The sequence below is a fragment of the Larus michahellis genome, chromosome Z, assembly GCF_964199755.1.
Source record: "Larus michahellis chromosome Z, bLarMic1.1, whole genome shotgun sequence".
Classification (NCBI taxonomy): Eukaryota; Metazoa; Chordata; class Aves; order Charadriiformes; family Laridae; genus Larus; species Larus michahellis.
Genome location: NC_133930.1, coordinates 58,098,636 through 58,119,871, shown reverse-complemented (window position 1 = coordinate 58,119,871; position 21,236 = coordinate 58,098,636). Strand labels below are relative to the sequence as shown.

General features: G+C 37.4%; 1 protein-coding gene across 1 annotated transcript in view; it reads left to right on the top strand.

Moving 5' to 3' along the window:
- Positions 1 to 21,236, top strand: part of FBN2 (fibrillin 2) — a 175,039-nt gene that overhangs the window by 104,962 nt on the left and 48,841 nt on the right. The window contains exons 21-32 of the mRNA XM_074570239.1: positions 2,820 to 2,957; positions 4,187 to 4,237; positions 4,709 to 4,834; positions 7,770 to 7,997; positions 10,548 to 10,673; positions 12,975 to 13,103; positions 15,228 to 15,353; positions 16,075 to 16,200; positions 17,014 to 17,136; positions 17,269 to 17,394; positions 19,317 to 19,442; positions 20,498 to 20,620. Coding sequence (XP_074426340.1) covers positions 2,820 to 2,957; positions 4,187 to 4,237; positions 4,709 to 4,834; positions 7,770 to 7,997; positions 10,548 to 10,673; positions 12,975 to 13,103; positions 15,228 to 15,353; positions 16,075 to 16,200; positions 17,014 to 17,136; positions 17,269 to 17,394; positions 19,317 to 19,442; positions 20,498 to 20,620 — 1,548 coding nt within the window. The remainder of the gene's footprint in view (positions 1 to 2,819; positions 2,958 to 4,186; positions 4,238 to 4,708; positions 4,835 to 7,769; positions 7,998 to 10,547; positions 10,674 to 12,974; positions 13,104 to 15,227; positions 15,354 to 16,074; positions 16,201 to 17,013; positions 17,137 to 17,268; positions 17,395 to 19,316; positions 19,443 to 20,497; positions 20,621 to 21,236) is intronic.

Genomic DNA, 21,236 nt, shown 5'->3' with positions numbered 1-21,236 from the left:
TCGTACATTATAAGGGCAAATTTTTATGTCTTTCATGATGATGATTAAAGTTATTGAACTTAAAAATGGCACAAAATTTTTACGTAAAAGCACATGACAACAATATTAGAATTTTTTTACTGATTTTTATTGTCTTGTGGACTCAGGTCATGTATTGCATGTTAGACTGATCTTATATGGAGAAGCTACGTGGCTGATGCATGTTCGTTATTGAGTTTGTGGACAGAAGACTTCAGTCTGTCAGGTCCTCTGGTTCCGTTGCTCAGACTGCTCAGCATCAAGGCTGAAGAACCATGTGGCTTGAGCCATTTGCATCCATATTACCTGTAGAAATTGAGCATCAATGTGAGCCATTTGTCTCTTTCTGTGAGCTTTCCTGGGTAGAGAAAAAATGATTTGCTTAAATTATGACCAGAATTCAAGTCACAAAATTTGTGCTCCAATTTAAGCTCAAACCTCCAGCAAATGAGGGTTGTTAGTTCAGCAGTTACAATAAAGGCATTCAGCAAAAATGTTGTCATGTTTTGTATTTGCTTGCACACTGACAGTGCTTGCAATATTGAGGCTGCACTGTTAGGGGAAAAAACAGGAATTGTTTTTGAAATACCTCTGTTGATGGTCCAAGTGTTGCACTTAATATATGCTTTTTATGCATGTTTTAGTCTAGATTCATGGAATTCATGTGCTGCACAATAAGTAGGCTGCCATCTGCCTGTAGTATGCATATATTTTTCTTCAAGTCAGAATCAAAGAGATGCCAGCAACAGAAAGAATGCTTTGATGCTGGATAATAACTTTTTCACCAAAGCAAAACTCACAGTGACTGCCCACTGTAGATTTTGTCTGGACAAGAGAGATTATGTAAAATAAAGGAAATTAACTCATAGCCTGAAAAAGATAAGACAAGCAGACTTTGGCAGGATAATGTAGATGCAGCTGGAGTGAGGAAAATCACCCACTAATTTGTGTAGTTTAAATAATTTTTGAGATATTAGTATGATTTTTCCATCCTGTAAAGTTGGCTACTAAAAATAAATAATACTGAGCTCTAGTGAATAAAGCAACGGGAGTGTTTATGTTTTGGTAACATAAAGCAGACATACGAACATGTGGGGAGCAAGCTGGATGTGGCCTGAAAGCAAAGCCAAAGAGCCTATATTCCTATGTATTAGTCCCTGAATTTGGGACATATGATGACCAGGGACATGACTGGCTAAGAGCGGAGCCAGCTAATGACTGCCCAGGTTTTGTCTTCAGTCTTGTTATGCTAACCCAGGTCTTGACTGTTAGCTAAAGGCTGATCAAGGTGTGGAAAAAATGCCTTTTCCACTCTTCTGTACCCCTCGTTGCTTTGTGCATTTAAGTGTGGTGTTCTGCCCCCCATTTTGAGACCAACATAAACCTACATAATACAACTGCTTTACACTTAACTATTAATGAAGTATGTAGCACAGTTTCTACGACTGATTCTAGTCACATTCTTGGGCCAGTTTTTTTCCTGTTACTTTAGTGAATGAAGGGTTGTGCTCTCTTTGGTCTACATAATTTTATAACATGACAATTTTGTAGAAAATTGAAAGTTGTTTGAAAAAAAAAAAAAGCTGTAATTGTTCTATCTTAAGCACATTGCTCCTAAACATGAGGTATTAGTAATAGTGATCAACAGCACCTAATAGATGGTCTGGCTTTGTACATATAACTAAATCTTAAAGCCAAATCCCATTCTTCTTCCATTAGTCATCTCATTAAATTCATCTGGGCCACTTGCTTAGCTTTGAACTCCGATTATGCACATGCGTTTAAATACCCAGGCTGACCTCCCAATCTGGGTTAGATCTTTACAGACTGCTTTTGCTATCTGATCCCAAAGGTTGTTGTCTGATTAAAGAAATTTTATACCATTTGAGTGTAACATTGTAAAGGTATTGAGCAAAGGTGCTGTAGGTACAACTTTTAAAGTATGTAACTGATTTAAGATCTAAAAAAATGGCTTGGGTACTGAAAGCATATATATTAAGACTTGAAGATTTGGGTACCTGAAAGAGAATTTCAGAGGATTTCAGGCAGCAGAGACATCTGTGAAGTCTGAAAACCTACCCTTTGCTCAGTGGCTGTCTAGCCTCGGCAGCAGTCAGGAGGTGCTGCCTGATGTGGCTAGTCACTCACTGGAAGGGACTGGCCCTGAGCTGCTCTGGGTTCCTGGCCTGGCCATCCAATTTGTGATTCAGGAGCTGGGTGTGCTGTGGCTGAGCCCTCAGGAGCAGAGAGTGGAGTATAACCTAACGGGCGTGTTCAAAGTATAGCTAATGCACTAGCAGAACCAGAGCCCTAAAAGAATATAGCACGCTCCTATGTCCCACATTTTTATCTTTTTTTCCTTTCTGACAACCTTGAAGGTTCACCGAGTGAGAGAAAGGCAAGAACACCTGGATTTCATAACCCAGTGGTTCAGGCAGTCAGCTGGAAGGAAGAGTCCCAGGTTGTGATCTCTGCTTTTGTTGTAACTTGTGTATTTTAGACTGATTGGTCACTAGAAATAAATAAATCCACTGTATTATCTGGAGAACCTCTGCTAGCTGTGGGACCTAGACTATAAAACGCCTCAAGCAGTGTGCTCTATTGCTCCCTTCTAGGGATAGTGCTATTCCTTTCCACCACTTCTAAACTAAAATGTGATGTGTACAAAAGGACTCTGATAGAAGGTTTATTTTCAAAGAGAGCTTGTGCTCCCTTGGTGCTCTGACTACACATGGCATGAACTTGGCATGCCAGCTCTTTTTTGCTGTGACAATTCCATATTGTTCTCTATTCTGCTGCAGATAGCCTGAAGGGGACTTGCTGGCTTAACATCCAAGACAGTCGCTGTGAAGTCAACATCAATGGTGCTACACTGAAATCTGAATGCTGTGCTACCTTAGGAGCAGCTTGGGGCAGCCCGTGTGAACGATGTGAATTAGGTATGCTCTGATAAGCCGCATCTCTTGGGAGAAGAGGGGAAGTACCACTAGACAGACGCTCATCATTTTCTGTATAGAAAACAAACAAACAGACAACACACAAAAACTGTGAAATGAAGTTGTCTTATTTAGCATCGCTTGTAATCTCCACCATCAGAGATCATTCTAATTACTTTGAAGTTACCAGGAAATAACATGTGAATAAATCTTTTAATAATTACATATGTTTCGTCTCCACAGGAACTGTGCATTGGGGTAGGGAAGTAAGGACTACAATAATAAAGTGAAATATCTGGTAAAAGTCTTAAGGGCATTTTATGTTGTGGGCTGTTAACACTTTTTCCAGCTGTTTTCCAGCACATAGCTTATGTGCAATTAGTATTACTGTTAGATTACAGAGTTAGGTCTACAAGTTGGAAGCAGGAATGCTAACTGTGTTTGTGGAAAAAGTACTGTGCCGCATTCTCCCCATAAGGTTTGAATAATGCCACTTGCAGCAGAACCAGTGTCAGGATGTTTTGGCCTTTCATTTTTAATTGGAACAATAACTGTGGGCACATGTATCCCATCTAACAACCATGGTGCAAACAACATCCAACAGAGCTGTGAACTGTGCGGTACAGCATCAAGCAAAGATATTACTTTGGACTCCTGGAAGCAGCATGGTCAGATCAGACTGGTAAAACTAATCAAAACCTAAGCAATATAGAGAGCTAATTAGCTCAATCTGGATACATTTGACTATTTAGTTTCCTATTCTCTAACTAGTTAAATTTCAGCAAGCTTTCATATCACTCATCATGCTACATTTTACATGTGTATCCTAAAATAATGTCATTGCTTAGATCCTTTATTAAGCTGCCATGAAAAAAAAGCCATTACTGATGACTGACATCACTAAAGCTTTAAATCTTCAGGCAACTTTACAGGAAATTTACCTTTCAGCTACATCTGAGTGCAGAGATTGATATGATTAGATGCTGAGCATTCCAGTCTCCATTAAAGAAAGCACATGAGAAAGTAATTGTCTAAGATTTAATTTCCTCAACTATTCACTTGTTTTAAATAACATGTATGAGTCAGTACTTTTCTTGATTGAGGCTAGAACACTCACCACCTTACACAGTCACATTATTACAGAATACCAAAGATGCATTTATTTTTAAATTATTTACTCCTGTATTTCTGTCATTCCAAAGCAGTGATATATCTTTCTGGCTTGATTCCAGACACAGCTTGCTCAAGAGGATTTGCCAGAGTTAAAGGCGTTACCTGTGAAGGTGAAGTTTTTGCTTCTTACTCAAGATGTATTTTTTTTTTCCTTTGAAAATGAGATAAAAGGGCATTTATGATGTTGTTGCTTTTCTCAGGCATAATCATATCAACCTTACATGAATGCCTTCACAGTTACTGACTGTTGGGAAGTGTTATGTTACACTGTTTGTTGGATAATATCAAAATGATACAGAGAGAATGGAACTGCTCCTTCGAAATACATTTAATCCCGTTAGGTTTTCCTCTCACCCACCCATATCCATCATCTTGTCTAGGAGAAGAGAATGTGGCGTCTTCATGCCCCATGACTTGAATATCTTGAGACTGAGCCACATGCTTGTTCAGAACAGTGATCAGACGCTAATACAGTACGGATGAAGGCCTCTCGCTTTCTTTCATGTAGCTTTAATTCTCAATAAAGCTGTAGCTGTCTCCTTTGAGTTAACATATAACTCAACTCTTTGTTTCCCCAACAGATGTAAATGAGTGTGATGTTTTCCCGGGGGTTTGTCCCAACGGGCGGTGTGTTAACAGCAGAGGTTCATTTCACTGTGAGTGCCCTGAAGGACTGACCCTGGATGGAACAGGGCGAGTGTGCTTAGGTAAGAATGCACTCAACCCTGCCAACTTTTTAGGTGTGTCCAGTAGTTGTCCAAAATTATTCTCAAATGGGTGTGAAAGGATGTTTTATTTGTTTCTGAATTCCTCCGAAAGCAGTTTGTTAAGCATACATTTTAGTTTATGCCTGCTTAGGTATCTAATGCCCCTGCCAGTTCAGGGGAGAGCTGTTAATCCCTTGGGGGAATACGAATGTTTGTGTTAAGACTTGTTTTGCCCACAATGCAGTCAATAGGTTTTGCTAGAGTGCTGCCCTTACTCTGACTCCCATTCACAAACAGAAATGTCTAGCTCACTGGAAGCTAGATGATAAGAGGTCAGGTGGTCAGCTAGCAGCTTGTAATGCGGGGTAAAAAGTCCTCTCCTCTGTTGCTATCTAGGCATTTTGTGAAACTCAGATACTACCTTGTAGCATGAATATGCTGGTGCAAATTGGTCTGAGAGTAATCAAAATGAGTGTAGATAAAAGTAAGACTTCATCTTTATTGTACAGATTAATATCTTCTACTGACAAAACATGATGTCCATGAAAACATACATTTCTCTAGGAAAGACTTCAGGTATAAAAAATACTGAACCCCTGTGTAAGTTCACAAAAATAGAAGTATCCTGTAGCAAGTGTAATTAGTGTTATTAGTCTGCATCTTTAGAAATCAATGGTCAGAGATGAAAAAAGATAAAGTCAGGGTACTGGATGTTTAGAATACATTCTGTAATTCATATTATTTTTTCTTGACAGTTCTGAGGACTGTAAAAATATGATTACTGACAGAGTTGATTTCTTTTAAGAAAACAGTGCAGCAAAGCAAAAAAAAAAAAAATTCAGCCCTTGCTTCATGTCAAGAATTTTCCTACTCTAACCGTTATTTTTTATTTCAACAGTGTGTTCTTTCCTCAAGCAGATTAAAATATAAGCAAACACTTTTGCTTTAATTGCACTATGCCTTACCGATAGTTGATACAAACAGTTACCAGGTTGTGGGGATTTTTAACGTTAATTTAATTCTAGAGATGTTTTTTAAAATAAGCAGAATTTTGAAATGAAGAAGATGGTACAATCAATATAAATGTCTCAGAATAAAGAAACAATTCAAAACGAAATCTGCCCACGTGCACGTATCCATAACATTTGTGCTTATCAGATGCAGTTTTGCATGTTAGGTTTTACTTTCTATTCCACCCTCCCCCAAGCCCCACAAACTTAGTAGTTCTGTTGCCAGTCACTGGCATCTGTGGCCATCAAGCTGGTATTATTTCTTAATGAGAAATTTGGTTGGACAAGTGTGAATTTAATTGTGGTTGATAGATACAATGAAAAGTTTGAACAAAGGAGCCATTTTCAAACAAGACACAGGATTCCTTTACCCTCAAAGATATGTTACCTTTTCTTATTTTAATGAAAAAGCAACCTTTTATATTACAAGATATGTGCCTTCCATGCAACACAAGCAACTGTGCACTATGTCACGTATTTCTAAAATATATTTATTTCCTGCTGGATCCACTACAGTGATTTTAGTGCAAACAAATATTTATTAGCAGTATGTCTGCTGAATCTCTGGAAATGAAAATAAGTATCATCTTGATGTGGAATAGTTTACAGGAAACCATAAATAGTCTTTCAACAATTTCCATTTCATATACTTGGTTCTAAATTTTTTAACTTCAGATGTGTGTAAGGTAAATTTATATTATAAATATGCACAACTTTTAAGGGCTTGTATGAAAAACAGTTCAGCAGCTCATCTGTGTTATTTTTAGATCTTACATCTTTTTCAAAGCTTTTTGTGCTAAGCATTTAAGAGTTCTGTTAGGTTTGCTAAAGCCTAACTTCCAGTGCAGTATATCATATATATTGTGAAACATTAACGTTTATATTTATCCTGAAAATACAGCTTGACCTACAGTCCATTTCAGTCATTTCAGGAGGCTCTAGAGTATGTCCAGAAGTTATTTTATCAGACAAAGTGTGTCTTTGTGATCTTCCTTACACACTGAAAATAATTCTATTTCCGTGGAGAGCACTAAGCTACCAATAACTTTCTGTATAGTATCACAGACGTCTTCTCTAGCACTGCTGTAATTGGTATTGTCCATTTCCCATTATTGGTATTATTTGCCAGAGTTTTGGAATTTGGGCATAGAAATTCTCTTGTGTTCTAGAAATTAGCATGTAATTAGTGTAGAATGTACTGATGCTTTCAAATGGGTTATTATTGTTATTTTTCACTGTATGTGAGATAACAGCAAAGCTGATTTTTTTCTGTATACATACCAGCATGTGGTACTTTTCCTGACAGTTGGGTATGCAAGTATAGATGCTGCCTACACACTTGGTTGATCTATCTTTTTGTTGACTTGCTTTTCTGCAAATGAGACCCATGAGTATAACCATAATTATTTTTCTGGAAACCATATTGTTTTCTCCTGCTAACTGGTGTTAAAGTAAGCCTAACAACCGTGAGCAATTTTTTTTTTTTTCTGTATTCCTTGTATTATTAAATTAATTTAATAATATAAATATAGGTAGGAATATTTTTTTTTAAATTAATGTAGGTCAATTTGTAGATGAGAATACCTGATATATTAAGGAAATACATGTCTCTGAGCTATCAAATACACATAGAAACATAAAAAGCAGAATCATGTCAGAGTAATGGTATATCTTGATATTGGGAGGCAGCAAAATAAATGCTTGTACATTTATGTGGTACAACAGAGATCCAGAAACTTAACTATAGTGCAATATTAGCAACTTCAAATGGCTGAACTTTGTGCAGAAGTGTAGAGTCTTAAGCAGAAATCTGTCTCCCAAAAACTGAGCCTTACATGTACTCGTGCCTCAGAAATAGGTGCTTCTGTAAAACAGAAAACTTGAGCAAAGGTTATAATGCGTATTTGTTTTTGTAAAATGAACAGATATTCGCATGGAGCAATGCTACCTGAAATGGGATGAAGATGAGTGCATTCAGCCTGTGCCTGGCAAGTTTCGTATGGACGCCTGCTGCTGTGCTGTGGGGGCTGCCTGGGGCTCTGACTGTGAGGAGTGTCCTAAGACTGGCACCAAGGAATATGAGGCTCTGTGCCCCAGAGGTCCTGGCTTTTCCAACAGGGGAGATATTCTAACTGGCAGGCCATTTTATAAAGGTAATGGTTCATTCTTGGATGTAAAAATGAATTACAGGTACACCTGGGTGAATATTCTATGAAAAAGCCAGGATTTGTGTCTAGATTTGTTATGTACTTGAAATAAGAGATATTATAACAATGTTTGCCTGAAAGAGCTGACCTTACAGGCGGGAAAATCTCTGCTCACATGGGGCTCAAGATGTTACAGGAACCTAAACCGAAAAGGTGCAAAGTTTGAATTTGGTAAGGAGAAAAAGGAAATGACTACATCAGAACTGAAGGTGGGGGGAACTCTAAACGATGAGAATAACAGAAAATGTGCACCATTTTTAAGGCAGTGCTTTACAAAGAGTGAACTGACGGTCAGATAAAGTTCCATGAAGTCAGGGAGTTAAGATGTAAACGTAAAATATTACTAAAATTTGTCCCAGCTTCTCTGAAAGAGAGACTGAGGAAGGATGAGTTCTTTCTATGGTTTGCGCAATTAATAAGTGATTAAAAGGGAAGGGTGTCTGTCGCATTAAAATTATGAGGGCAATGATAACAAGGAGCTGCAGTGATTAAGAATAGCATAGAAATAATAGAAATAGAAAAAAATAGAAATAAAAGCCTTTTGACCAGTTTTTACTAGCTTTAATGCCTGTAGTGCAAAAACAAAACTGAAGAAATTGCAAAATGTTAAGAAACCGTATCTGAGATATTCCAAGTGACTGAGATCTGTTAAGAAAAGCTGTAAATTTCTGTGTGCAGACGCTGAGGTGATCCAGAAATGTTTTGGTATTTTATTTTTAAAAGGATGTGTTCTGAAGGATTTGTCTTGAAATATGTTGAGTTGCATGAGAAAACTTTTAACAGATTGGACCTCTGCTTCACCATAAACAAGCTCTCGTTTTCAGGAGTTACCATTCTCAGGCAAAGTTCTGAATGTTCCATGGTGATTTACTAAGCAAATAAGGAATTTAATAATAATATAATTGTTTGGTTTTATTAAAATTTATTTAATTAGAAATAATAAGTTCATAATTATTTAATAATAATAAAATCTTGTCCCTTCCCAAGATTCTTGTAAGGATTTGCTTCTTGTTTCTGCTTTTATATTTGGACCATGCTTTTCTTCCATTTACACTAATACATAGGAGATAGAAGTTTGCTTCATCAAAGATGATTCTTGGATAAGGACATTCATCCAGCAAATTATATCGTAGAGTGTAAGAGAAGCTTATTCAAGTTTGTAAGTGCTGTTGGGGGTGTGCATATGAGAGAGGCTGACACATGAAAAACCTTTATTTGTCTTATGCAAGATCCTTTAACAGCTTGTTGCTATCCAGCTGTCCAGCAAAACGCATTTCGAAGAAACATTTCATTTGATATTCTACAAAAGAGAAATTACTCTTTCCTAAACTGAGCTCCATATATCATTCTGGCAATCTCAATTTGAAAAAAAAAAAAAACCAAAAACCAACCAAACAACAAAAACCAATCAACCAGGGCATAGTTACATCTTTTACAAGCTCGCTCAGGAACACCATGAGTATTCATTGTGTTAGAAAGCAGAATAGAGCACAATACACGTATTGGTGTCATGGTCACTGAATTCACTGAATTTGGTTGATTGCTGGTTAACATAAACTTTTAATTACTGGTTCAATTATTGAGAAGCAAAGAAAGCATAAACAATTCAACAGGTAGGGAAGTATCTTTTCTGCCTTACCCCCAGGCTCAGCTTCAGCCCAGCACCTCTCCTCCACATTTCCTGGTGTCCGGCCCTGGTAGTCCCACGGATGAGACAGTTGGCAGCACAGGGCCCTGGGGACACTGAGATGTTCTGTCTTTGTCACCCCTTGTTGCTTAGTCTTCTCTTTCACTGCTCCTTCCTTCTTATTCATTTCCTGTGCCCTGGCATAGGCTTCTCCATGGGACAGAGGCCCTCTGGGGTGTTCCTGCTCCAGCATGGGTTCTCAAGCCCATGCCCCTTCAGGATGTCCCAGACCCAGTGTGAGTGACTCATGTACTGTAGTCCCTGGGATGTGTCACTGCCCCAGCATGGATCACCCACAGTTCATGGTCCCTCAGGGATCTCCCTACCTCAGCAGGGGTTGCATGTGGGTCAGAATCCCTCAGAAGTGTCTCTGCCCCAGCATGTGTCCTTCATGGGCCACTGTGTGTCAGGGTATTCCTGCACCTGCCTTGATCACCTGTAGGCCACAGTCCCTCAGGCATGTCCCTGCCCTGGCATGAGTCAACATGGGTCCTCAGGGGTGTCTCTGCTCTGACATAGGTCCTCCAGGGGTGGCAGTCCCTCAGGAGTTCCTCCTCAGACATGGAGTTCTGCCTTCCAAGAGTGCGTCTCCAGTCATGTCTCCAACAAGGACTGCTCTTGCATGCATTCTCCGTTTCATTTTTCCAGTCTCCTAATCTGTTTAGGAGGAGGCCATCCCTCCAGTCCCCTGCAACATAAACCTTGCCTTCCATGCCCAGTACAATTGCTAAGAATGAACAGGAAATTCCCATTAATTTTACATATATTTGTGCTTAAGAATGCTCTTTTCTTTTGTTTTTATTTCATAGATATCAATGAATGTAAAGTATTCCCTGGTATGTGCATGAATGGTAAATGCAGAAACACAATTGGAAGTTTCAAATGTAGATGTAACAATGGGTTTACTTTAGATATGGAGGAAAGAAACTGTACAGGTAAGTCTTGCATTTTCCCCAGTTTTCCCTAGAGTCATAGAATAATCCAGGTTGAAAGGGACCTCAAACAACTTTTTGTGGGAAAGGGAGCCTAGATGACATTATCTAGCACCCTGTCCATGTTGAAAACATCCCATGATGGGGACTCTACCACATGCCTGGGGCATTTTAAATGAACTTGCACTTGTTATATAGCGTGGTTATCTGAAAACTTAATATCATTCATTTTCTTCAGTTTCTAAGAGCTTAATCATTGGACAGAATGGCCAACTGTCTTAAGTTTCCCTTTCAGAAAGTGATTCTTCAATAAACGTAACATTCTTCTTGTACATGTACATTAGGAATTTTTTTAATTGGTGTGAAGATGCTCAGGTCATGCTCTATCAGTACAACCTGAAAAATGAATAAGGAACACCAGCGAAGCCAAGTTCAATTTTTTAACATACAGATTAACTTAATTTATGTCCCTTACTCTCTGGTCAGTGTATTACCAAATGAATTTAGAGACTCAACTGCAAATTAATTTCACTTAGATTTGACAGCCAACCACACACAGAGGCACCCATGCAATTCTGACATCAGTGCAAGATTAACTCAAGAAGAGACATGCATTTAATTTAAAAGTTTAATATTTTTTTTATTCGCCGTCTGGAAAAACTGAAACAGCAGATAAGCTTGATAGTTTTCTGGTTATGAGAACCTGGATGCCTGCATTGTGGGTGGCTGTGTGCTGAAAACGAAGGAGGTTTTGTTATACTACACAGGCGTCTATGAGTGAGTCTGAGTAACGTGAAGTGTGGGTGGTAAGGCATGTTAACTGAGGTTGGTCTGGATGTTAATGTTGCCCTAACTGGTGATTTCCTTGTTTTTATAGTGATTGCATTGATGAGAAATGCATTTAACAAACTTTATTTCTAAACTAACAAGAATAGGTCAGAAAACTTCTCCTTACAAAAGCTTTTTTTGGTTCTGTTTTCCATTGAAGGATTGTTCTGATGAAAATGTTCCACTGAGCAGCTGTAGAGAGCCAGGTTTTATTAAATGGAAGAGGTTTTTTGTTTTAAATTAGCAACAAAATGTTTTATAAAGCCTACAGGAGGCCAGATACTCTAACATCCCAGGCCCACCACATGGGTTACCATCCAGCACCTCCACACATCTGTGTGTGAGGGCTGAACTATCTTCACCTGGAAGAAACCTGGCCACAGAGGCAAAAGAGTCTCTTGAATGTGGTGAAAAAAGAACTGTTTTGAATCTTTAGCAGTTTCTTTAGTTAAGCTTATACTTGCCTAGTTTTCCTCAGCCACTTACACAAATGAGTCTACTGCACAGCTCAATAACTTACTGCAAACATGTTGGTGCTCTTCTCAGTTTTCTTCCTCCCTGAACTTCTTGGATGTCAGAACCAATCCTGTGCCCTATCCTGGACTAACGTCTTCATTGTTTCAAATATCCTGTTATTTTTATTTCCTGTAAAGACTTCATGATTTCTTAATATATAAAAATTAGTGACACAGTAATAAATGAAGCTGAAGGTAGAGAGTATAGTGCAGAACATGAAAAAAGGCATTGAACCCTAGTTCACCCCAAAAACGCTGGGTGGGCAGTAGAGTAAGGAAGAGAGAAGTCTGGAAAGATGTGAGGCGATAATAAATAACAGGCTATCCAGTTCTTCTTTCCAGTCCTCTCCTTCAACACTGCCCTGTTTCACTGGATCATATCCATATTACAAATTCCTCTTTAGCTTCCTGCCTCACTTCCAGTGTGTCTTATAAAGATCTCTTCTTTCTCTTCTCTTTTTATCTTCTACAAACCTGCTATAGTTTTCCACAGTAAGTTTCATTCAAACTTAACTAATAAGATAACCAGTGAACTGTAAATCTAGCCTTTAAGCTTATAATGCTATTACTGGATAGACATTTTCATAATAAGCAATTTAATATCGATGGCACTGTTGTAATGAAGTCAATTGGTACCTCTGTAATAACAACAACTCAAATTCTGTTACAGTTAGTAATTTCCTTAGAAATCTAACCTTAAATTATACTTGATGTAAGCCTACTTGTTACATAGTTCATTGAGACCTCTGAAGGCATTCCGTTATGAATCTTTCACAAACTGTTTCACATAATCAGATATCCCTTTAAATATTAAACAAATTTAATTTTTCTCTGCTGATTTTTATACTGTGTAAGATTTCTGTAGAGTTAATTTTTAATGGACAACTGTTCACTTCTGTGAAAAGCAGGATAACCTTAAACTCTTATTTGATTTTTCTACCTCTCCATTACTATAAAATAGACATTGATGAGTGCCGGATCTCACCAGACTTATGTGGAAGTGGTACTTGTGTCAACACTCCTGGAAGCTTTGAGTGTGAATGCTTTGATGGTTACGAAAGTGGATTTATGATGATGAAGAACTGTATGGGTAAGTGTTGCCAGGATGACCTGGAGACTGTCCGTTCACTGTACAAAGCCTGACTGTACTCTGTACTATGCTTGCGCTGCTCCGCTGAACACTTCATATGTGCAATTACTGTGACATCTTGAACAAGTGAGACCAATATACAGTTTATAGGACAGATAACTGAACTATGCCTATAGCTTTGCTTGTTCTTTTTGCTAATTATTTTTACACATTTCTGTACAGATATTTTAGAATGGCAGCAACTATTCATTCATGTAGTTTAAAAATGGCTAATAAGGTATCCAAACATTTGGTAAACTTAGGAATAGAAGGCTGGAGTTTCAGAAGTAGCGTGATTAGCTTTTCCTTGATTCTGCTAGGACTCAAGAAATTCTGAAAGCATTTCCTGAAAAATCACATCTCTTCAATCCGTCTGAAGTTGTAAGAATAGAAATGGAGGCACCAAAAGTTACTAGTCACCTTAAAAAATCCTGAGTTAGTAGCGTGGTGTACTTAATGAAATACATCATGAAATATATAAAGAAAATGAAAAGTTTGAGATTTTCATCCTAATGAGGCTGAATGGGTCCCACTCCTTGCCGTTCTTGAAGATAGGATTGACATTTCCCCTCCTCCCAACCTAAAGATCCTTGCCTGATTTCCATGACCTTTCAGGGATGGTCTGGAGTGGCTTCAAAATGACATTGGCCAGCTCCCTCTCAGCACTCACAGGTCTTTTCCATGTCCTTTGTCAGTAGTTCCCTTCCCCCATTTCCTCTCATCTCTTTGCTGCTGTTGTTATACCCTTCACATCCCTTGCCAGGGTCAACTCCTGGTGGCTTTGGCATTCCTAACCCCATCCCTGCACACTCAGACAGTGCCTCTATTTCTCCTCCATCTACTGTCCCTGCTTTTGCATACTTTATACTTCCTTTTTGAGTTTGAGCTTTGTCAGGAGCTTTTGTGCTCATAACTGAACTCAAATGAGTGATCATCTGCCTCTGTGTGTCACAAGGCCATGCAAGCCTCCTATCACCTTTACTTGATTTCCTGAAAATTGTAATGCTTTTAGACTCCAAAAGTGAGCAAAAAATCATTGCCTGAATCACAGATGGACATAATAAAGAAAAAAAATGTGGAAACTGAGTAGCCTTCATGAGAGACAGAGTACAAATGCAGAGAATCGATACAGGGGCATGATACAGGGAAGCATGATGTAAGATAAATAAGCAGAGAGTGAGGACATAAGAGAAATGACTTCATGAGGACCTGTTGCAGGAACAAAGGAGGGGAAGGCATAATGTTCAATGAAGACATTTTGGAGCTGCGAGGACTATCCAAGCAGAACTATAGCAAAAGGAATGTTGAATTCCATCGTCAGGCAGTTCTTCCCCTCATGTGAATAACCTGCAAAACCCAATGGTATCTTGGCTGAATTCTCAGGCTAATGAAAGATAATGCTAGTCTGCCTATCCGAATAAAAGTTTCTAGTTTTAAGTTTAGGTAGCCATAATGCTTCCTGGGAGTCCAAAAGTGTGAGTGCATCCTACACCTTGAACATCTTTTGTTCGTATTTCTCTTCATCCACATCTACAGTATTAGCTGGTTTTATCAGGTTTGTAAGTCAAATATTCAGTTTGCCGTTATAAGCTGTAGCAAGCATATTTCTCCACCACACAACGACATACACAGGAGTTGATCAAAACAAATAGCCATTTAGTTAACAGTTTACGCATACATCCCCATTAACATAGACAAAATTTTGAGTGCATACATAAATGGGTGTCTGATTGCATTAAGAAGCACTTTTTTGACAGTTTTATCACATAAATACATTGTTCTAAATGGCAACCATCCAAACAGTTGCTGTCTTTTCTTGTGTTCTGTCTCTCCTAGAATGCTTAATTTTGAATGATGAATTTCTGGTTTTCTTGAGGGAAAAAATACCTGGTTTTAGAGTTAATAATGTATAGTTTTTTGTTTGCCCTGTTACACAGCATGAGGAAAGGAGCAGCATTGCTTCAATGAAGTAATGCTTTTATTTCTGAACCCCACATTCTGTCACTTACAGACACTGACAAATGCTTTTCTCTTTGTTGCTCCTTAGTAATGATCTTATACTTACTTATCGTGGTTTCTTCACAGATATTGATGAATGTGAACGCAACCCCCTGCTGTGTAGAGGTGGCACATGTGTGAACACCGAAGGGAGTTTTCAGTGTGACTGTCCTTTGGGACATGAGCTGTCACCATCACGTGAGCAATGCATAGGTGAGTTTCAACTCAGAATAGTAGTCTTCGGCTTTCTAGGAAAAGTGGTCATTTGTGCTATGAAAACTTCTTGTCTCTGGCAAGGATGGGGCCTCAGGAATGTCTTACACAAATTCATGGTCTTCCTTTATATGAGTATCTTCCAATTAAAACCTTATAACGGATCCTGTAAAATCTCCAGTACCCTTAACACTGTTGACTTCAAAAAGGGGTATTTTACCAGGCCTCTTAGGGTTTATTTAGCAACCCAAAGGACTGTACCAGTTATGTTGGCAACTTTCAAGTAAAATATGTACAAGCACAAAGTGAACTTCAGTCCTACACTCACTAAAAAGTATTGTCCTTTATTGAAATGCAGCTCACCTTTTTGCACGTAATTCACGAAAATTGTGAAAAAAATGCAACCCCCATAATACATATTATATCTCCGGTTTCTGTGTTTGATGCATAGTTGCTTCAAGAGTTGGTTTAAACCCACACACTGTGCAGTTAATGTTCACAGAGCAGAAACAAAGAGGATAAACCTTTGGACACTGTCTTAAATATACTGTTCAGAGCTCCATACCTTGAATTAGAACATGCTAAGAACAAGAAAGAAATTAGAAAAAGCCTGAAAGCCACCAGTTTAAAATATTACCTCTCAGCCTCTTTCTCTGGCATTTGAGCGGTTAGAGTCTGCTTTCTGAATAACAAGTAATTGATTTGAATGATTCTTTTCCAGATGTAAATGAGTGCTCGTTAAGTGACAGTCTCTGCAGAAATGGCAAGTGTGTGAACATGGTTGGAACATACCAGTGTTCCTGTAACTCTGGGTATCAGGCCACTCCTGACAGACAAGGCTGCATAGGCAAGTGTTGTACACCTTCACCTATTTATTTGTGCTTCAGTATGTATTGTTTCATCTGTCTTTGCTTTTATTTAATTTCATACCTTCCTTTTGAAACTGAATGGGGCCATCTTCTTATCTGCTGTCAGGTCTATCATGAACTATTAGAACCTTAGAAATATAAAGAAGGTGTAAAAAGATTGTTGCTGTACTAAACTCTGCAGAATACTTTGAGAAAAAATGTTCTTATGGTACTACTCCATTAAAATCAAAGGCTTGAGCTAACAACCAGAAAATATTGCTTAATTACTTGATCAAGCAAGAACAGCCCCAGGCATTGATAGTTTCTCTTTAACTTTTTCTCCTTATTGTATATATATCTCTTAAATCCTTCACTATAGTAATACTGAATTATGTAGTTGTCATTACATTGGTAAAGAGAAAGGGGATATTGAGAGGTTTTTTATCTGTTGGGTTTGTTTATTTTTTTGCAGAAATACAAATTTGTGCTACATTTCAAGCTTTAATGAAATCTGAGTTTCTCAGGGCTTTTCTTTCTGTCCTTTCCACATGTTGCCTTTTGCACTTTTTTTTACATCCCTTGTAATACATACAAACAAAAGCAACAACTAAAAGTAGCCACTTGCTTCCACAGATGAAAATGCAGTTGAAAGAGAGATAGCTGTTCAAAATATAAATCAGACAGCAGAGTGAAAATTAAAATTCAGAGTCAAATTACTGATAAACTGTTTCATCGGCTAAGTAAAATGGCAAGAGAAGATGATTTTTCCTTAATAAAAATATACTTAACTGTTACTAATGTTGTTTCCCCAGATATTGATGAATGTATGATAATGAATGGAGGCTGTGACACCCACTGCACTAACTCAGAAGGCAGCTATGAATGTAGCTGCAGTGATGGCTACGCACTAATGCCAGATGTCAGGACATGTGCAGGTAGGTTTTAATATCTTAAAAGTTCGAACATCATATCTTTCAGCCAACACAAACATGGTATTCTTGTAGCCGATCCGTACCAGAATGACAGAATTATTCTCTGCTTTTTTTTCCACCCCCCCGCCCCCCCAGATATTGATGAATGTGAAAACAATCCAGAAATCTGTGATGGTGGGCAATGTACTAATATTCCGGGCGAATATCGCTGTCTCTGTTACGATGGATTTATGGCTTCTATGGACATGAAAACCTGTATTGGTAAGTAGCTGTACACACCAAATTTAACACAAGTATAAAAATTCTGCAGCTAATATTTTTGGATGTTCTGCTGAATCCTTGAAAGTGGGTGTTAAAACTATGTATATTATAACAAAAAAAAATTTATAGATCTTTCTTGCATCTCGCTATAGGTGTCAGGAAGGGTAGAAAAAAATTTGAAAAGTCCATGAAGATTAATCAAATCACATAGTTCCAAAAATAGGAGTGATTTAATTGCAATTATAAGATTTCTCTAAAACATCTCTTCTGAGAAGAGGTTATTTGAGTGCCCCAGCATTTTCTTTTCTCATGTAAAAGTTTTAGTTTATTCCGTCAGCTACAGAAAGTTATCATGAGTAATTATAAAGGAAATTAAAATAAAAGTATCTCCTCAAATTAAACTAACCTGTTTAGTTTATCTTGGTGTTTATGCGAAGTTCTTACCTTTTACATTTAATATAAAGTTTCACATGTTTCTTATTTTAAGGTGGTTTTAGCTATACTAATTACATCTTTTTATGTTTTGTGAGCATCTGTCAAACAAACCTTTATTTCGCACATATGCACACTTACACAGACACACACACGAGGAACTAGTTATATGTAATGCTGAGTAAAGCCGTCCTGCGCTGCCTTTATCTCCTTTCTTCCATAATTAGAGATGAGTTTAATATTTTCTATTTCACCTTCACTTTTCTTTTATTCCAGGTTCTTGTTTTCAGTTTTGCACACATACTCCATGTTTACGCAACCAACTTGAAAGTTTAGAATGGATCTTTTCAATAATTTTTTGTATTAGCCATGTTATTAGCTGTAAATCAGAATGCTTTTTCCATTTTAAACACAACTGCTCTTAAATGTTCTTCTCTAGGAAAACAGTATCTGATATTAAGGTTAGAAACCTACAGTGAGAAAGTGTGAATTTCTGCCATGTATGTAATTGTTTTCCTTGCTAACGGCATCATCCAGTTTGTGAAAAAGCCCTTGGGGTAACTGCAGTTTCTCACTGGACTTAACACTAATTTCAACAAAGTACTTGATTTTTTTCATCAGAAATACTTGAAATATCTTGTATTTATTTGACAATATGTGAAATTAGATGATCTTTGCCATTTAACTGATATAAAAATTGGAGCTATTTGAATAAAGTCAAAAAGTTGACATAGGTGTAACTCATAATAAGACTATGTTTTAACTACAAGCTGTTAACCAGGACTTCAATTATAAACTATTTAGCTTTCAAATGAGGTAAATTCTGGAATAATGTTAAAGCCTTATATTATAGTTGAAAGCCTACACTGAAGGGTTAGCATGCAGTATAAAAATCTAAAACACAGTTCAGGTACACGCTATGTTATTCTTTAGGAGAAGCTTTCTTCCTAATGGAAAGTTGTCATTGTATATGCAATGCTCAGTGAAATTGGGAAGAACAGGGGTACATCAGTAGGAAACTTACCTCTCTTGAAACTGTAGTCTGCATCAAGGCAGCAAGTGCTGAGCAGTCACATTGTTGAGGTGCCTGGGAGGGAGACTGGCGCAAGAGCACATCTACAGTCACGATGCCCTGTTTTTCCATGTGACTTTTTTTTAATATGGTTATGGGAAAACTTTTCTGTTTGTGGCTCATCACTTGTTCTTTCTGCAAGGGTCTTTCCTCATGCGACTTGCAGCTTGACTTATCATTGAATGTTACTTTTGTGGTTGCTTTTTGTCTTTGTATGTGACAGAGATAGCTCTAACTTTTGGAAGCATTTCTTCTCCAGGGTGTGCTGCTAATGTCTCTGTTCCTTACCCTCTCCCAAATTGGCTTTCAGCAACAGCATTTGGACAATTTCACCTGAATGAAAGTATTCCAAAATGACAAAATATGCTGTTAAATAACAGCAATGTTCAACTAATAATGAATTTATGTGCACTTACAGATGTGAATGAATGTGATTTGAATTCCAACATCTGTATGTTTGGGGAGTGTGAAAACACTAAAGGGTCCTTCATTTGTCACTGTCAACTAGGATATTCAGTCAAGAAAGGAACCACTGGATGCACAGGTAAAGCAAATTTCCATCACGTCATGGTGTGCACTTATCTTGGCCTTCAGGTAAAATAAATGCAGAAGTGTTCACACGCAAGTGAGAGATCAGTATCTGTACATAGTACTAAACATAAGTATTTTACTTTAGTCAGCATGTACTGAGTTTGAAAAGGTGTGTTCCTTGACCAGTATGAATATGATATAGGAGGCCCCTTACATAACTGTAATTTTAAAGGCAAAGCTTTTATCAGTATAGATTGGGGGAATATGTATCTTACGAAACATAGCTTGGGTGGGCACAGCTGCATTTGTATTAGTAGTATTTTATCTGTACTCATTTGTCTTACATACTGAAAATATGAACTCATGTGTCAACTAAAGCTGCAGGAAATGACCCTGTAGTCTAAGAACAGGACAAAACAAAACAAAAAAAACAGTACAAGAATGAAAAAAAGTGATGATGTAAAAGGTAAAGTTATATGTCATCCTTCAACCCATGATAACAAATTTTAAACAATCAAAGTCAGTCATTTTCAAACTCTCTGAGTTCCTGTGATAGTTACCTTGTCTTTTGCAAGCTGCATCGACTGCGTTCAGGAGGCTAAACTAAGTTCATCCAAAATTGCTTTTCTGGGAAAGTTGGCAGAATTTCTCCTATAATTTGGTCTTAAAGAATTTGTTGTATAATTACTAAAATCTTCGATTAATCGTTTCTGTAACTGAAACATGCCTGTGCACCCTCTCATCCCGTTTTTAGACATATAAACATCAGCATATATATTATGTCTGGAAAATAGCTTTAATTTCAAAGTGAAAAGCAGTTGTAGGAAAGCAAACTAATTTTGTCATTTTTACAAAGAACAAAATGAAAATACAATTATCACTATTTTTTATTAATGTATAATGTGAAGTAACTTGCTTGAATTATTCTCTACTCCTGAACATTCATTTTTTAAAGAACTGCATAGTGCAAACCTGCACAGGGGAAATAAGCAACATGTAAAACGAACATAATTTGTAATATTGTGGTGCTCCTGATGTAGATACTAATAGGTTATTTTGTGCTTGTAGACGTAGATGAGTGTGAAATTGGTGCTCACAACTGTGACATGCATGCCTTATGTGTCAACGTACCAGGAAGTTTTAAATGTAGTTGCAGAGAAGGATGGGTTGGAAATGGCATTAAATGTATTGGTAAGTATACAGAAAATAAACTTTTTCTCTTTATTCTTTTTTTTTTATTATTATTTTTAATGAAAGCATGTAATGTGACTGTGTGATTACTCTATTACAAAAAAGTATTCTTTTATTGGCTGCACTCTGTGGGTAGATAGTTATATGCAAGGTTCTTATGTTTCAGGGGTCTGGTTTTCTGAGAAAAAAACTGGTTTTGTCTCAGAAGCCTGTCTGTGTAACATCTTACTGAGTTAACTATGTATTTTACAAAGTTTACATGCAACTGGTAGAATGTGCAAAATAAAAAAAATCAGTCAGAAATAAATTGAATTTGTTTTGTGATTTCGTGACAGCAAGATAATATTTCTGTTACTTAATACCATTTTTTGTAAATGTCCTATAGTATATCTAGTTTATAGGCTCTAATATAAAGCAGATTGGACTTGAGGTGGGGGAAACTTGATTCTACTTTTGCTGAGCTGATAGAGTAGCATCATGTCCCTTGCCATCATTTTTTAGTTTTCTGTGTAAAAGATTGTAATATCTACCTTTTTTTCAGAACATTTTGGAATCCATGGAAGAGGAGCTTGTTTTAAGAATAAGGCTAATAAGAATTAGGTGTAATAATGTAAAA